The sequence below is a fragment of the Wasmannia auropunctata genome, unplaced genomic scaffold (assembly GCF_000956235.1).
Source record: "Wasmannia auropunctata unplaced genomic scaffold, wasmannia.A_1.0 LD335244.1, whole genome shotgun sequence".
NCBI lineage: Eukaryota > Metazoa > Arthropoda > Insecta > Hymenoptera > Formicidae > Wasmannia > Wasmannia auropunctata.
The window spans coordinates 999549-1016828 of record NW_012027646.1 but is presented as its reverse complement, the minus strand read 5'-3'; the positions used below and the strand labels follow the sequence as shown (position 1 = coordinate 1016828).

The following is a 17280-nucleotide window of genomic DNA, read 5'->3' as shown; positions in this document are numbered from 1 at the left end:
AAGCGACGCGCATATTAAATCGCGAATTAAGAGCGAATTAAGATTTAATGTTAATACGATTGCGTTTAGTCGAGCTCTCACAAGCTCAATAGATTCTTGTCTTGAAAACGCACGAGAACTAATTAGATGGGATGTTCGAATAATTAGATGGACGAGAACAGTAATGGATTTCGACGCCGCGGATATTTTGAGACGCCGCCGCGCCGATGCTTGCCGCCAGCGACGCCGTTTCTCGAGCGCACGTAAGGATCATTTTTGCGTATATTTGACATCGGAATTTGAGCCTTCAGAAATTGTGGCGATTTCATGTCTGAATTAAAGTATTAACAAAAATTGCAAAATTTATGAAGTGATTTTAACATATTTAGAAGATCACGCGCAATTTTATATGATTAAAAAGATACTGCTTACGTTGGTAGACGTAATTAACAGAATAAAAAATATAAATTCTATTCTCCGCTAAGTGTATATGATATCAAAATTAAACAATATTTTAATGAATAAGTAAATATTTTTTATTCCTAATTTTTTTCCCGTAATATTGATTAAAATATTTTTAATATACATATATATAACAAAAAGTAAAAAAATATGTCGAAAAACAATTTAATTAACATATAAATGAATAAAACATTGGGAATAAAAAATATTTTATTTATCGGTGCTCACGAAATAAGATGCCTTGTCTACAATCTTGTGAATTATGTTGAAAGATAAGAAATGATTATTGCTTATATACGTCTACATATATTATTATAAATGACGGAAGTTATTAATTATATTAATATTTTTTTAAGTATTTTAAACATGCAGAAAAAGAATAAGCATCTATGTAGTTTTCCAAATACTATAAACTTGATCTTGATTGCTGCCGTTTCTGCATCTATTGCATCTACTAACATATTGCTCTACACTTGATTAATTTCTTATATTTTTTAGTAATTCTAAAAAAATCTCACATAACTCAATAATAATGGAAAGTTACTTTCAAGGTTGAAAAAATTTTAAAAATTATGGAAACAATCCACTATCTCCAAATGTTTCGTTTGCGCATAATTATATACTTATTCTCATCGCGTAAATATTTTATTACTTTAATATTAATTATTTAATTGGTAATATTATTTTTATATATTGAGTATTTCCGTGACACGTACCGTTCGCGAATGTCGAGGACGATAGGATAAATTTGCATTCGCGACAATATCATCTGTAACGTTAATAATAGGTTGCACGCGCGCGCGCGCGCGAATTAATTCACGTATATATGTTATCGCTTATTGGGTACTTGTCAGTCGACGTGTTTGGTTGCTTCGAAATACACTACTCCCCTTTCCCCTCGAGAGCCAAACATCACTCGTTTTTGGCTATTCGTCTTCGAATATCCTATTGCCAGTACGCGGTGCTTGAAATACCTTATGCTGTCTGGGCGACTAGGCATAGGCCCATCGTCGTACTCGCGTCTTTAATAATACCTCGCGACGCTTCGAACGGTTGGGATTTATATAAAATTTTTATATAAATATATATGTATATATATTAGGTAAATTGTAAAAGTATATAAAAGAAACTGATGTCATCCGCATCCGGCTGAAACGGGCTCTACTTTGCGTCTGAAAAATAATTTCGATTTGCAAAGAGCTATGCTCTTCTGATATGTTAAACATCTCGATCGATTCGTTCATTGGCGCGCGTCGATAAAGTAGAACACATCTCTGCACCTTTCGCGCGAAGCGAGGCGAGGCGCGTCGCTATCGTGACGTCATCGTATGGCGCGCTTCTCCCACTGTGCACTCTTTCCCATCTCTCCTACGCGACAGCCACGACGACGGTCGACGACACGGCGACAGGCACAAGCGGCAGTGGCGGCACTGGTGGCAGTGGCGGCAAGCAGGTTGGCTGCTGCGCTGCGGCGGCGAGCGACAGCAAACTACGCTACGACGCCTACGACCAGTACGACCTGCGTTGTATCTCAGTACGTTTAGTGCTGTTGCGGAGTGAGGTTAGGTGATATCGCGATTTTATGTGTCTCGCGCTACCGCGATATGGATATGGTCGCTTCTCGCGAAGCGTCGTGCGTTTCGTATCGCATCGATTGTTTGAATCTTGACGACGTTGGAATTTCAAACGCGAATTTTTGTAGATTTGCGGCGTGAAATTTATCGTGCATCGTAGTGCCTGTCTTTGAAATTCGGTTCGTCGTGTTCCTGACGAGACGCTCAAGTAGGTACAACGATCGATGCTTGTGCATCTTTAGTTAATCAATCATATCGTGCTTTTTGAAAAATTAATCGGTTTTTTTCCGACATGTTGATCGTGATAATTTTTAAAAATTGGTGATACTTAATTGTCGAGAAATTGGCTGTCATTTTTTGTAAAAATTGATTGTGCCAATTGTGTGTGTATGTGTGTGTCTCGGATTGATGTAAAGTATGTCATTGTAATTAAGAAACAAGTGAAATTAGTTAAACTTAAAATTTGTCAAGTGTCAAAAACTCGACTGTGCTCCAGAATGCAAAACTTGGACATTAAAAATTTCATAGCAGCTATTTTACCTTAGAACTCCAACAGTTAACTATCTGATTTAGAAATCTTTGGAATCTGGAGCATTCTGTGGTTGTGAAATGATAATCAGCAAATTATTCCAAAAATCAAGGATCAAAAATTTTATGTATGGAGATTTTAACATTTAAGGATTAGAAAAGGAAGCGCTCTCTTTAATTTTATCCTTGAAATTTAAAAACTCGGAAAATCGATTTGTTTAGTAGAGCATTTAATAAAAAAAGTGGATGATTCATCATCAACATGTTGTCATAAAAGGAGTTTGCTCTCGCAAGCGAAAGTGAATGGAGAGAAGACTATAGAGCATCGATTGAGAGTGAAACGTGTTCCTGCGAGAGTAGGATCCTGCATTTGTGGAGGAGACAACGAATCGACTGGTCCATATTCAGAATCCTACAGACGGCTACTACTTTTCCCTGCTGGCCGAGCGAGCATTGGCGATTGGCGGACAGGTGACACACACACACACACACACACACACACACACACACTCGGTTATCTAAATCTCTGATGCATAGATTGAACTGTTCGTAGATCAGACGATCACGTTGATCTCTCAGAAAGACAGATAAGGTGATCGAGATCGAGGAGAGTGATCTTTGAAGAAACGATAAAACATGTCGAGGCTGCTGAAAGGAGAGCCGACGGGCGGTTGTGTGATTGGCTCGTGCGCAGATCGAGGATCGTATTAGCCCAACTGGCAGTGACGCATGTCGTAAGCCACGTGAGAGAGCGACGGAGGAACGACACGCTGGACGTCACGCAGGATCGGGATTCATGAAGAGAGAGTGAGAGAGAGAGAGAGAGAGAGAGAGAGAGAGAAAGAGAGAAAAAGTATCTCTTTGAGATAGCTACGGTAGAATTATTCCCGAGAGATAGAGAGAAACAGGCCAGGCGACGAGCCTCTTATTGTCTATCGAAAGTCATATGCCCATACACGCGCGCAAAACGGTAAATAATTGTACATATTTATAACTATATACATATATGTACATATGTACGTTGCTTGTCTCACACTATCGTGTACAACTCTGTGGCATGTATTTTAAACGTTTTTAAATTTAAATGTATATTTTGAAGCATAAATGTTTTAATTTAAAGATTTTTTTCTTTCTAGGTTCTCTTTTGCTTTAAGATTTTTGTACATGAAATAATGAAATGTATAATCCATTGATATATAGAAAATATAGTATTAATAGAGAGTAATTGTACATTGCAAGTGCAATGTTATATCTGTGGTACATATGTATAAAAATAAGCTTATTAATTGATTCTGTTATTTTGTGAAAATATTGACATGACATTTTAATAGAAAATTACGAATATTTTAAAATCACGAAAATTTTGTCAAAATAAAGTATGAAATATGTCTTAAGTTTTATGATTTTTTAATGATCTCAGCTTATTACTCTGCTATGCAGAGTAATGGCTATGTAAGTCAATTTATGTAAAAGAAATTATATGATTTTATAAAAAAAATTTCAAGCAACTGGTCTTGGTCTCCTACAGGAAATCTAATACTACTTTTTTCTTTTTAAACAACATTCGTTTTACAACTCATTTTTGCTCTTAAAAACTTTTTTTAATTTATAATTTTAACGCAAAATCCAAATCGATTAAAAATTTAGTCAATATTTTTAAGTTGAGATATTAGTAATTTGTATATGTAATATAAATTTTATCGAAAAGGATAGAATATAATAAACATTTCCCAATAAGTTACATATCTATCATTTTTATAGTTTCACAAATTTCACAAATTTACGTTGAAAAATTGCTTTATGTGAAATATCTTTCATATGAATTATTATTAATTATTTATGTCCGCGGTCCGCGTTTAACATCGCTGTATGTAACAATTGAAGAATAACTTAAGCAATTTATAAGTTTTAATGCGCCGGAAAAGCAATGTTAGGTTGAAAAGAGCGGTTAGGTTAACAATTTGCCTGAATAGGGAAAAATAGCTTTGATGGCGTTCGAAAAGCCTAGCGCTACATGAAATTGGATAAAAACGAATCGACGATAGGGGTAAAGGTCAATTCGGTGGAATTATTCGTGAAACTTGATCAGATCTCATACGAGTTACATGGATGACACGTATCGCGAGATGAGGATAAGGGGATCAAAGAGAGCAAATGTCACGCTCGAGGGTAGAAAAGTGTAGATTATTCGCGTGGTTATAATTACGCCACCAGGTAGACGGAGATTGTACGACGGATGACATAATTGAATTAGAGCGGAGATGAGCACGTAAAATCGGTCGGCATTCGTGATTCTTCATTCGCTGTTGGTAGCAACAATGTTGTAGCGTCGAACGTTTGAGGAACAATGCGCGATGTAGTAAAAAAACATAAATTTATCAAAAATTTAGAAGTAAGTGTTAAAAAATTTGGACGGATTATGATATTTTTTAAATCATGTTTTAGTATTATCACAATTTTTAGTTTTACAATATGACTATTTAGTCACAGGTTTAAAAAATATAAGCATTTAATTTTTTCGCGAAAAATATTTTAATTTTGTTTCTAAAAAATGTATAACCTGCAATTTCATAACAAAATAATACTTAGAGAATATTTGCTATAAATATTTTTACAAGAATATAATTTTACGTTAATTTTAACTTGTTATTAATTTGTACATAAAGTTTTTAGCATTGATCTGTTTATATTGTATATCTGGAATTTACAGAAACTATTCCTGTATTCTTGTAAAGTCCAAACGATGATAGGGAAGTATAAAAAATAATTCAGTGTAAACGTTAGACATTTGTCATTTTTATTATTATTTTTAAAATTATTATTTTTGAACCTTATGCTTTATGTGACTAAAATATGCACTGAAAGTGGTATATGATAAAAGATTGAAATTTACATAAACATGGAATTTGAAAATTTTTTTTTCCGCGTCGTAGCATACTGTTGAGACTACATTAACTGCTACGAAAATCGAATATGGCAAGCGCAATAATAACGCAGAAATGCTTGTTTAAAATATTTTTGTAGAATTTCTAAATGTTTTCAATTTTTAAGTTGTGCTCTGTTATATAACGTTTTCCGTGTAGATATGTGATCATGCATCCTTTAAATAGAAGCAAATTTTGTTCTTACGATTAACATGGAGAGGTTTTTTTTTCAGTTAAAGCATTTTGTACTTGTAGGCGCGCTGAACGCGCTATGAATCATCTTACGTTTTTTATTTTTTGAGACAAAAGCAAATGAAATAAGAAGTGAAGGTATGATTAGAATAAAACACTAACAAACTATGTTTAAAATTTGTTTTCAAAATGAGCGCTTGATTCATGCTGCTGAGGAGAATGATATTATCAACTGATATTACTTTTATATTATAAAGTAAATCTTTACGTTATATGTGTTACGAAAGAAATTAAGAATAACGTTCTTCGAAATTTTCCTTTTGTTTTCTACGTGTCATTATTTTCTGAAATTTTATTTGATTATATTAGTAATGTAAGATACGTTGATAAAAATTTGATATCAAAAGATATTTAAAAAAATTCAGATATATTTTTCTTTAAAGAATAAAATTTATCTTTGCAAGATGGAGATTGGAGGTACACATGCAGTAGCATGTATACGGCACTGTCAAGTCTGCTGCCTTTGGAAAAAAACCAATAACCTCAGCATGCGTCGGATACTAGTAGTTTATGGCTACTGAGTGCGCGTGTGCGAGAGCAAGAGAAAGAGAACAACAGAGAAAAAGAGGGGTAGATTGAAAGGGGTGTAACTGAAAATGCGAATGAAGAGATGGGGAAAAAAGGAAGATATGAAATTTGAATGGAAATATTGCTTATTATTTATTTTATTTTTATTTCTATGTACTTATTATAACGACTACCAAAAGTGATCGAAATCATACGAGTATTATGTAGGATAGATTAACAATTACAGACAAATAGAATAAGCTTTGCTTTTATTTTGTTGAATATGTATAGAGAAATATTTTATTGACAAAAATTAATGAATTTAATGAATTTTATTTATGAAATTTATTGTCTGTGGAAGATATATTATATAAATTATATAAATTAAAAGAAAGGGAAGAATAAGAAATTCTTTGTTACTTTTCTAATAATGAGCAAATTCTTACAATTAGCACATCTTATTTAATTGCACAATAATAATTTTAGTTGTTTGTACAACCAACATTTATAATTACAAATTACAAATGTTGGTTGTATTTTAAGTATGCTGATAATAGTTACTTTTAAATTGAAAAATTATTAGAGAAAAATTATTTTCTTACGCAAATTGCTTTTGCGCAAGACGAGTTAATTTCGCAATATGAAACTTGAAAAATGTTCAGTGCTGTATTTATTATTTATTATATGTACATCTAATTGAACTAGATTATTACTTAATATTAAAAATGAGACTTTTTAAAAAAGGTTATTCAGAGAATAAATAAATAAATAACTTTTTTTTTAGTAAGTAAGTTTTGAGCAAGTCTGTTTTAATCGATAATGTATAATAATAATAATTTGAGCAACTGAAAGACTCACACTTTCACTCTTCATTTTCGCGTTGTTGCGTTTATTTTAGCAGTTTAATGCATGCACGTAATGAATTTTCCGATTACTCAGCATCGAGTCAAAATTTTCCAAATCTTCTGTCCTACTCCCTTTTTTCTTTACTATCACGCTCTTTCCATACATATACGAGCACGCAGTGGCCGCATTCGTTCGTGCACGTGTGTATATTGACTGAAACGACCGAGCGATGTCTGTTTCCGCATTTTAATACTTTGCGCGGATCAATTTAGTTCAAATGGCACCGCCCACTACTCATGCAACGTTTTTTACATTTTTATTCGCACTGTTAAAAGCCTATTTACATGTTATATCGCCAAATATTTTGTCAACGTCCTTTAGGATAAATTACGTTAGTGCAACATAATTATTTCGTAAAATATGTCAAGAATTTATTGGACGTTTAGAATTCTACATGATAAAATTTTAATATTTTTAAATTCTTTAAAAGTAAAATTAAAATTCTTAAATATTTAAGATCGTAAAGTTTATATTTACTTTAAAACTTATGTTTACATACAAATCTGTATTGACACTTGACAACATAATTGCCATTAAATAATATTAATTATAACTCAAGATGTAGTAATGAAAAATTCTACCAATATTATTCAGTATTTTAAAAGATACGCATACGCGCGCGCACACACACACACACACACACGCACACACGCACGCACACGCACACACACACACACACACACACATCTATCTATATTATTGATAAAAAATTGTTATGTGTGGGAATTTGATTATTTTTAAAATTTATTTTGCGAACAACTCGAAAATTCAGAACTAAAATATTTCGAAAATATATAATTCATGAAACGGTTTTGATTAAACCAATATTGTTGATTTTTCATTTTTAATTACTTTTATAATAATAATGATTATAATAATTGGTATCGGTATATTTATAATTATTCAATATTTTATACCAACGCAGCTTAGGTATAGTATTTTTATAACACATTTTTATTTAGATATTGAAATTATGATATACCTTTTTATATTGTTTAATATAAATTTACTTACATTATTTTAATTAAGCATTAAAGTATTAGTGTTACTATAACATCTAACGGAAATATTAAGCCTTTTTTCTATAATATTGTAAATAGTAAAATATCTTTATCTTTATGATAATAATGAAGCCGCGTAGTGATACGCGATGCCTTTCAAAGTTTGCGTCAATGGTAACAAGAGAGGGTGTAATTCAATATTATTATCGAAAATATAAGGGGCATTCAAGGTTTCAAGGATTCCAATAGGAAGAAAATTTTTATACACATAGTTAGTATTTGTGTATTTTTTTCTTGTTAAGTAAATAAAAAGTAGTAAAGGCTTAAAGAATAAAGAGAGATCTTCCTAGGAAGAAATTGAGCCTTAAAGATTTAAATATATAAATAATTATATATGAAATTGAACATTCTAAAATATGAGAATGCCTCTCTCTCTGTGTATGTAATTGTGTGTGCGCGCGCGCTAAAGTAATGTAATATCGATTGAGAGAGAGAGAGAGAGAGAGAGAGAACTTGCAAGATTATACTAAAAAAGATTTTCTTATTTGTTTATTTTTTAGATAGTAAATATAAACATAAAAAGTTTCATCTGTTTTTATTCCTTAAGCTTTTGTTACTTTTTATTTGCTTACCTATACATATATGTTGGATTTACTTTATAATGAAAATTGTAGATTTTAATTTACGACAGATAAGAATCTTTGGGTATAATTTTTGCTCCATAGAAACAATTAATAAATTGTTTCAACTCGTATATTACAAATGTATGATCCCAAAAGGTGCTAGATGTTAATTGGAACATAGTATAGAAGCATGCAACATTTAGACATAGATATACATATATGATTCATAAAGACATCTCGTGCATTTTCACGTAAGCGACACGAAGGCAGAATTGGCGCAGGACTAATTCCCAGAGACAAACACTTTAATTATAACCTTACCACATATCTACGTGTCGTCATATTATCGTATTAAACGTGGTCGTTGTCGTTTACCATACCTTGCTATTCCATTACTTTTGCGAAGAGCTATAGGTACTTAGGAAACTCTGGAGGGAAAACTTATTTATTAAAAATATTATTTTGTAAATATACTACTCTCAGAGAGTGAATCTAATAATAAATGGTAAATTCATCTATCACCAGTTTTTAAATCTGATTAAAGAATTAATAACATTTTTTCTATTTTTTCTTATATATATTTTTTTTAATTAAAATGATGTTACATTTTTTCATTAAACACATGCTATTTTAATAATTCTCAAAATTCGATAAAACTCCAAACTTTATAATCATGAATTCTTGATTTCATTTGTTTTGCAGATTTCTGAGTTTCCTTGTTTTACGAACTAATGATCTCTAACCAAACATTCTCCTCGAACTGGATTCATTAAAACTTTCGGAATTAATTAAAAATAAAATGTATGGGTTGTGAATTGATTAAAAGCTATATATATATATATATATATATATATATATATCTATACACACATATAGTGTACATACGTGAATAGTGCATCACGAATAAATAGTGTACTTGACGACGTGAATAAGTCAATTGTACTATATGCTGAAATATGACGAAATTCGTAAATTGAAAATATAAATTTGAAAATAATATATGTATGTGTATATGTATATATATATATATATATGTATATATATGTATATGCAATTTTCTTCTAATTATTTGCTTTTCATTGCGCCTATATACCTACCATTTTACGCGGGCAGTGGTAACGCTATTGTTGCGGCGCGATACTGGATTGATGGAAATAATGGTGTAGGAGGAAACAAAGAGAGCTCGGCCACGTCACTGTCGACCGCTATCAATTATTTTCAAATTACGAATTTCGCCAGCATATAGTACAATTGATTTATTCACGTCGTCGAGTACCGGCGCCATTTATTCACGATGCACTATAGCGTTTATTTTATATGTTGCCATTTTTCTCGAGCCTTACATTAAAAATCGGACGAGGCATAAGATAAATAAATTAAGATTTTCTAAATGTCTTTTTTTTATATAAACGTGTGCAGTTGACTATATGAATAATATGTATGCACAAAGTTTTTCATTTCCAATTTTATGTTTGTTTTCATCGCTTACCTATAAGTCACAATAGAAAGCTTTTTAGAACTGTTAATTTATAAGAAAAAATTTTTGTTTTCTTCCTCAATACACAGCCATAAAGTTTTATGAATATTATATTTAAAGTGGATAGATATAAAAAGGGGAAAAAAGTGTGTGTTATATATGTGCAATTATTGGCATGTTGCAGCGTACAGCTTGCGAAGAAATCGAAATGGTAGAGTTGTGTGGTAGCGGCCAAGCTTCTTCGGCCATGGGAGTAATGGGCATCGGTGCAATGGTGACCGCGGCGACGTCGTCATCCTCTTCGTCGACTACCACGACTACAGGCGCCTCATCCTCAGCATCGGGACGTGCCGGCATACTCGAAACTCAAGTGCGTGGTCAGTGGTATCGCGTATTCGTCTCTTTGGAAGACGATTATCTCAGCATTTCGCTCGATGAGAGTTGTGAGACCGGTAACAACGCTCTGAACAACGGTAACATCAACAATAACAATGTAGACAGTTTGAACGATCCGGATGTGCCCGATTCGGTAGCCAATCAGAAGCGCATTGTCCGTGTGGTTAAAAGTGACAACAATGGCTTAGGAATTTCGATAAAGGGTGGCAAGGAGAACAAAATGCCGATCCTCATCTCGAAGATCTTTAAAGGCATGGCGGCGGACGCTACTGAGCAACTTTACGTCGGCGACGCAATTTTGGCGGTAAACGGCGAAGATCTACGCGAAGCCACGCACGATGAGGCAGTAAAGGCGCTTAAAAGAGCCGGCAAGATCGTCGAACTGGAAGGTAAGTTGTTTTATTTGCTTTTAATATGTTTTAATAAAAAGTAAGAGTAGAGAGTACGCGCTTGGCGTAATCTGCCATCGAAATTGTTGGAAAGTGTCGTGATCACTTTAAAACATGGCATGGCATGGCATGGCATGGCATCATCGCCTACATTACACGGACAACGTGCAGTTTGCATCATATGGCAACTATATTATACGGGAAACATGCGATGTACCAATTTCACTCGTGACGCATTGTTCCTCGGCAACTTTGCGCGCACAAGTTTCATGGATCCGTTCCTCGGAAGATAGATATACTGAGTGACACAAAACATTCTTGACATATGCAGCATTAAATTCCACGTCTTTATTCGCACTCTATTTCTGCCGTTTGTCATCCCTCGAGTACTTAGGAAAGGGTTAGAGAAAAACAACTAAAGAAAGAATGCATTTGTAAGCGCTATCTAGGGCTTTTAGTTAGATTGGTGCGTCGCATATATGCAGCCTATATGCAGCCTGTATGCAGCCGACTAGAAGAAAAAATCGATATATAGTATAGTATATATATATATATATATATCTTCTCTTTTTTATTTTAAACAATCAAGTTTCATTTAAGATTTTTTCGTCGATCTGATGAGTAAAATTGAATACATTGAAAAGTTTCGAGATTTACTGAAACTGGATTTATCCAACATTTAGCTGAACTCACCACAAAATTGTATGACTTGAAAAAAAAGTTGAATGTTGAAAAAAACGTTGACTTGAAAAAAAAGTTGAAAAAAACTAGATGAGTCAACGAAAAGTAAATATACGCGGCGGGCCTATGCATTTGAAACAATTGAACCTCTTTGATTAATATTGAAAGTATAAATATCGATATTTTAATAATATATTTATATGTATAGCAATATACAACCCTACAAATATCTATAAAAAATATTTAACAGTAATTTGTAAGAAAATGTCTGAAAATTCTAATGATCGCGCTATGTTGATTAACAAATTCATCTAATTACTTGTTGCTAGCAACTAATTAGCAATGGCTGCACATTAGAGAGCGCTTGTTTTACAGCCTGTGCTAATAATTAGCTCACCTCTTCGTCGCATTAATTGCACAGCAAACAAACGGCAATCTCGCGCGACAATGAATCGGAGTCGATTGTAGTTGTCGAAAAAGTGATTATGGAATGATTATATAATGCGTAATGACAGTATATTCGCAATTATTTAAAACTTTGATAAAGCGCTTGTAGGAAGTTTGTATTTGTGTATGTGAATTAACATATTATAGCGGCATATCAAAACTCAATATACCAAATCAATTTCTACATGATTTATACAGAATAGAATTTATAGGATTTTAGTTTATAATCTAAATTATAAAATTTAGTTTTTATAACAGAATTTGTATAATAGAATTTACAGTTTATGTTAATGATAAAAGCAAATAAAGCTAATTTCAGTCAAAATACTGATGCTAGTAGATGAATAATTTTTTTATTTGTACAATTAAGTGGAACATTTTGTTTATTTATTTTAATTATTTTCAGCCATATAATTACTCTTTTGTATTAATTGGCGACAAATGACAAGTATGAAAATGAACAAAATGTAGGGTTAAAGATTACTATATAGATATTGAAACATTTTTATTAAAATAAAAAAGATGAATGTATTTTGATTGGGATTATTTTACATGGCATGGAACTTTGTATAGTATAACAATTTTATACAAACAATAATTGTGGACAAGTTTTCAATTCAAAGGCAGAAAAATCTGTTTACTCTCTGTTTTGGCTTAGGTATTCGGTTGAGAAAGGACTGATTAAATTAGATAAGAAAATTGCACTAATTGACAAGTTATTAAGTATATGAAGATCAGTAAAATTGCTTTAAGAAGAGTTCCACTTGAAATGAACGAAAGAACAAATCCGCGTGCATGGAGATTCTATTAGATTCGTTTTTGGGCAGATATTTTTAACTGGATATTTACCGATTAACGCATTGGATTCCAATCAGAATTCCAAGGATGTCAGACGCGTATATTTATGCGATCCGCATAGTCCGTATCTTATCACTACCGACCTACGGCATTGAAGGAGAGCCCGAAGCTGTCGCGACGCGACGCGACGACTTCCGTCCAAGTCGGTCGGGTCAAAGGCGTCCTTTGGAGCATCCTTTCCCGGCATCTCGCGACTGTCGACGAGAAAATTACAGGCGAGATACACTCACGCGACGGAAACCGTAGCGAGAGAGGAAGGAAGGAAGGAAGCGACGAAAGCGGACGAGCGAGCGAGGCGCGCGCGATGCCGTCGTTCCTCATGCGGATACGCCGTAAATCATGACGAAGTACCGTAAAGGACGAAATGAAAGGCATGCGAGACACTGTGGAGCGATATATAAGACTCGTGAGGACGAGAGCGCGCAGCTCGTGCAGTCTTATATCCGAGTCAGTATAACGTGTCAGTATAGTGAGTGTTGTATTCGAGCCGCTCTAAAGATAAGTGCAAGTCGGCTCGAAAACATTCTTTGATGTGTTTTTCGCCTTTTAATCTAATTTCTTACGTTACTCCCTTACGTTATTTAATTTGAAATGCATACATTTTTCTATCTGATTTTATGTATAATAAAATCAGGTAGAATTATACTCAAGTTATCTGTACACATGGATTAGAAAATATTCATGTGAATAATATCAAAATGCAGTATAAACTATTTTTAATAGATAGCAGAATAATTGAAAAAAATATTGCGGAAATTATATTATATTAGGTCAAGATTAGGCATAAAATTTATTGAACGTTTCATAGTCGAGCAAACGTGACGAGACAGTGATTAGTTTACAGGCGAAGCATGAATCGTTCCTATCGTGTGTAATTACTGTTAGACAGCTGCAATTGTAATACATAACGGCCGATGTTCAACCGGAAGATATCACGTTTTTGTAATTACCATTACGGAATCGCACGTTCGCTATTAAATGCAAAGTACCTAACTTAGCTAGTGATGCCGGTGAACTTTACATATACGGCAATATACGGTTGTATTGAGAATTAAATAATTTATGTGCAATGTAAGAGAATATTGAAACAACGTAAAATGCTCTCACGCAATAGCAATTTCCTGCAATAATTAGTATAAAGGTCAAGTGAATATGAAGTATCTTTTTTTCAAAACAAAAAATTCTTTTATGATATAATTTTTTTCGTATATTACTGGTTTATAAGTTAGCAGCTTTACATAAAATATTGGATCGTCGATAAATGAATAATGTGGAATTTATATGTTTTTCCTAATTAAATAAAAAAAAAAGAAAATTAAATTTTCATTGGCTGATTAAAGATTTCAGTCTTGCAAATTTGAAATGCTCGAATTCGAATAAGATCTTCTGTGAATCGTTTACTTTCACTTTATTATCGTGCAGCTTAACAACTCAATCACTGTGTTGTTTAATTAATATATAAAAATTAGCAGAATAGAAAACATGTTTCAAATTAATGTATTCAGAAAAAGATATTGCTGACTATTTTATAGTCAGATTTTTAAATAGAGGGTTTCAAGTTGGCCTTAATTGTAACTTAAACAGATAAACGGATGAACGGATGAACGAATAAACAATTATCCGTTCATGAATTTTGTGCGCGAAATTGTGTTAGTACTCTATTTATTCCATTTACTCATTCTACTATTATGTAAAAGTTATTTGGAATACAAAAAATGTCTATACTGTCTGTTGCGGTATTGATTATATAAATTTGAAATTATCGCTATTTTATCAACGTATTATATTTTTTATGTTGTTCTCAACTATATTATTGTTAGATGCAAAGAGTTGTAATAATTTCGAATTTTATATATCTAATTCTTTTGTTTCGTGCTACGACTATTGGCTTGAGGGCCGTCACTGACGCAGCGCGAGTCAGAGCACGAGTCCGCGTCACGATACATGATATATCATCGGAGATCCTCTATCTCTACAATATAATGCAGTGGACTGCGTCACTTGCAGCCCCTTGTAGTCCCTTTTGGCCTCGCTCTTCCACGAATAGGATTATCGTAAAACTTTCCAACTCATTTGACTTGTATATGTGTAGAGTTATAGAGTTTTCATTAAATATCTCTCTATAATTTGTGTCAAAAAAGGATAGGTAAAATACAAAAAAAAATTAATCTTCTCGATGAAAATTTTTGGACGATTGTTAAAATCTAAATTAAGTAGATATTATTCTTAAGTAGATTTTAATTTTATACGTAAATTAATGTTTGTGCAGATATTTAAGAATTTTATGGATTATATTTTTATTATGATAAATTTTTAAACATATTTAGGTACTTGATTGTTATAAATGAATAAAAATGCTACAGATTTGGCTTGGCTATTCTCAACTTATACGTCTTATAAGTTTCTTAGTCAAAAAGTATAAGTTTGTGCAAATTTACAATTTAAACACGTCAAATTTGATACCATTATCTTTCCATGTTAATAAAAAGGGAACAATTATTATGATATGGGTATATATATATATATATATATATATATATAGAGAGAGAGAGAGAGAGAGAGAGAGAGAGAGGGGGGGGAGAGAGAATTATATTTATATATATATGTATAAAATAGTAAGTCATTAATGTTTCGAGTTAATGGTCATATGATTAATGTGGACTATAGATATAGAGGAGACACCTAATTAATCAGCATCAGTAATCCAGCGTCTCAAAAGCATGAAACGCGGTGCAGAATCGCAGACGATTTTCCAACAGCGATTCGCGATTCCATTGTGTCTGGGCATCGAATTATCCCATGCGCCTGATAACCGCACGACACACAATGGCGAGTGGAACAAAGAGCGTTCGGCTGTGGCGCGATCGACCAACTAAGCGACGCCGACATCCAAAAGAAACGATTCTCGTCGTAATGAGCTGCCCTATTCATTACTTAAATGTTTTACATATATTTTGCACTTTGTGTATATAATATTTATACTATAACTATCTCGGTACTATTATACAAGTTTTACTTTAGCTGCAATCATGTCATATATTATATTTTTTGGTAGTTGTAATATGTTTGATAAATTTCAAACGAAATTTTTTCTAATGTACTAAAATATCAGTATAGCAGCAGAAACTATTTTAACCTTGAGAGAAAGAGAGAGAGAAAGAGAGAGGGGAGGGGGAGCAGATAAACGGTAAAATTATCGATATTGAATAATAGTTGGTAAGCGGAATTACATAGATTAGTTTGCACGAGTATTCAGAAGGCAAAGAAGAGCGATCCTCTAAAGGGGCTCCCGATGATCCGTCAAACGATCATTTCAGTTGTTGTGTGTTACGCTGCGCTTCGATATCAATATTCATCAAAGTGCGAAAAGCCGCTTTTAATATTCATATCCTCTGACCGCGTCTCAACGAAAAGTAAAGCGATCGTGGTTGGTAACGATTAGATGAACGTTTGCGATCACTCAAAAGAACAGAGATGATCGAAAGATAAAGGTAAACTTTTTTAGTCATGCATGAGATAATTTTCTTAACAAGAGATAATGCACATTTTGTGTGTGTGTGTCACACAAAATCTTGTTAAAAAAAAACTTATATTTATTAGTATCTTTATATGTTATTTTAATCTTTTACAAAAAGTTATCAAATAGTACGATAGTATATTGATGCAAAAGTAGTTATGTTTATAAAAGTATTTGATGAAATACAAATTGAGTTTAATTTGTTATATAACTGTTGGATTTTTTTTTTGTATATGTACATTAATCGACAAAATATTGATTGCAATATTAATTACATAACTGATTGCGAACCTCTTGCCTCTTTCATCTGTTGACGAACAAATTATTCTAAACAAATAGTTAAACAAGGTTTCTCAATTTACGTTTAAATAAATATACATATATAGATTTCTTCTTTCTTATCAATTTGTTTTGATATTTTGATTACATTTTTTTGATTATATTTTAATTACATTTGTATTATATCTATAATTAAGAAGGGAATTATTTATTTTCTGGATTTAAAATTTATGTTAAATTGCAATAGCATAAATCACAAATGCAAGTAAAATTTACAAAGAATTCTATTATGATTGTATATATATATATATATAAGAAGAAATTTTAAGAATTGTAGAAAGATTGTACACGCAAAAAAAAGATTAGCCAATGAAGCTAAAATATAGCTATGGCAGCTAAGATGTGTACTTAGAATAGGGACAGCTAATATCGTTGTTGCTGAACCTAAATTTATTAGTTATTAAAATGTAGATGCTGTAG

General features: G+C 32.5%; 1 protein-coding gene across 11 annotated transcripts in view; it reads left to right on the top strand.

Annotated features, from left to right (window-relative positions):
* Positions 1-156: 156 nt before the first annotated feature.
* Positions 157-17280, top strand: part of LOC105457403 (beta-1-syntrophin) — a 193917-nt gene continuing 176793 nt past the window's right edge. The window contains exons 1-3 of one of the 11 annotated variants that reach the window (XM_011702051.1): positions 1877-2223; positions 2821-3513; positions 10418-11018. In XM_011702051.1, coding sequence (XP_011700353.1) covers positions 3490-3513; positions 10418-11018 — 625 coding nt within the window. In that variant the 5' untranslated portion in view covers positions 1877-2223; positions 2821-3489. Of the gene's footprint in view, positions 243-1876; positions 3514-3679; positions 3879-4246; positions 4936-10417; positions 11019-17280 lie in introns of those variants that run through there. The other 10 variants (XM_011702050.1, XM_011702049.1, XM_011702048.1 and 7 more) reach the window with 10 other exon arrangements.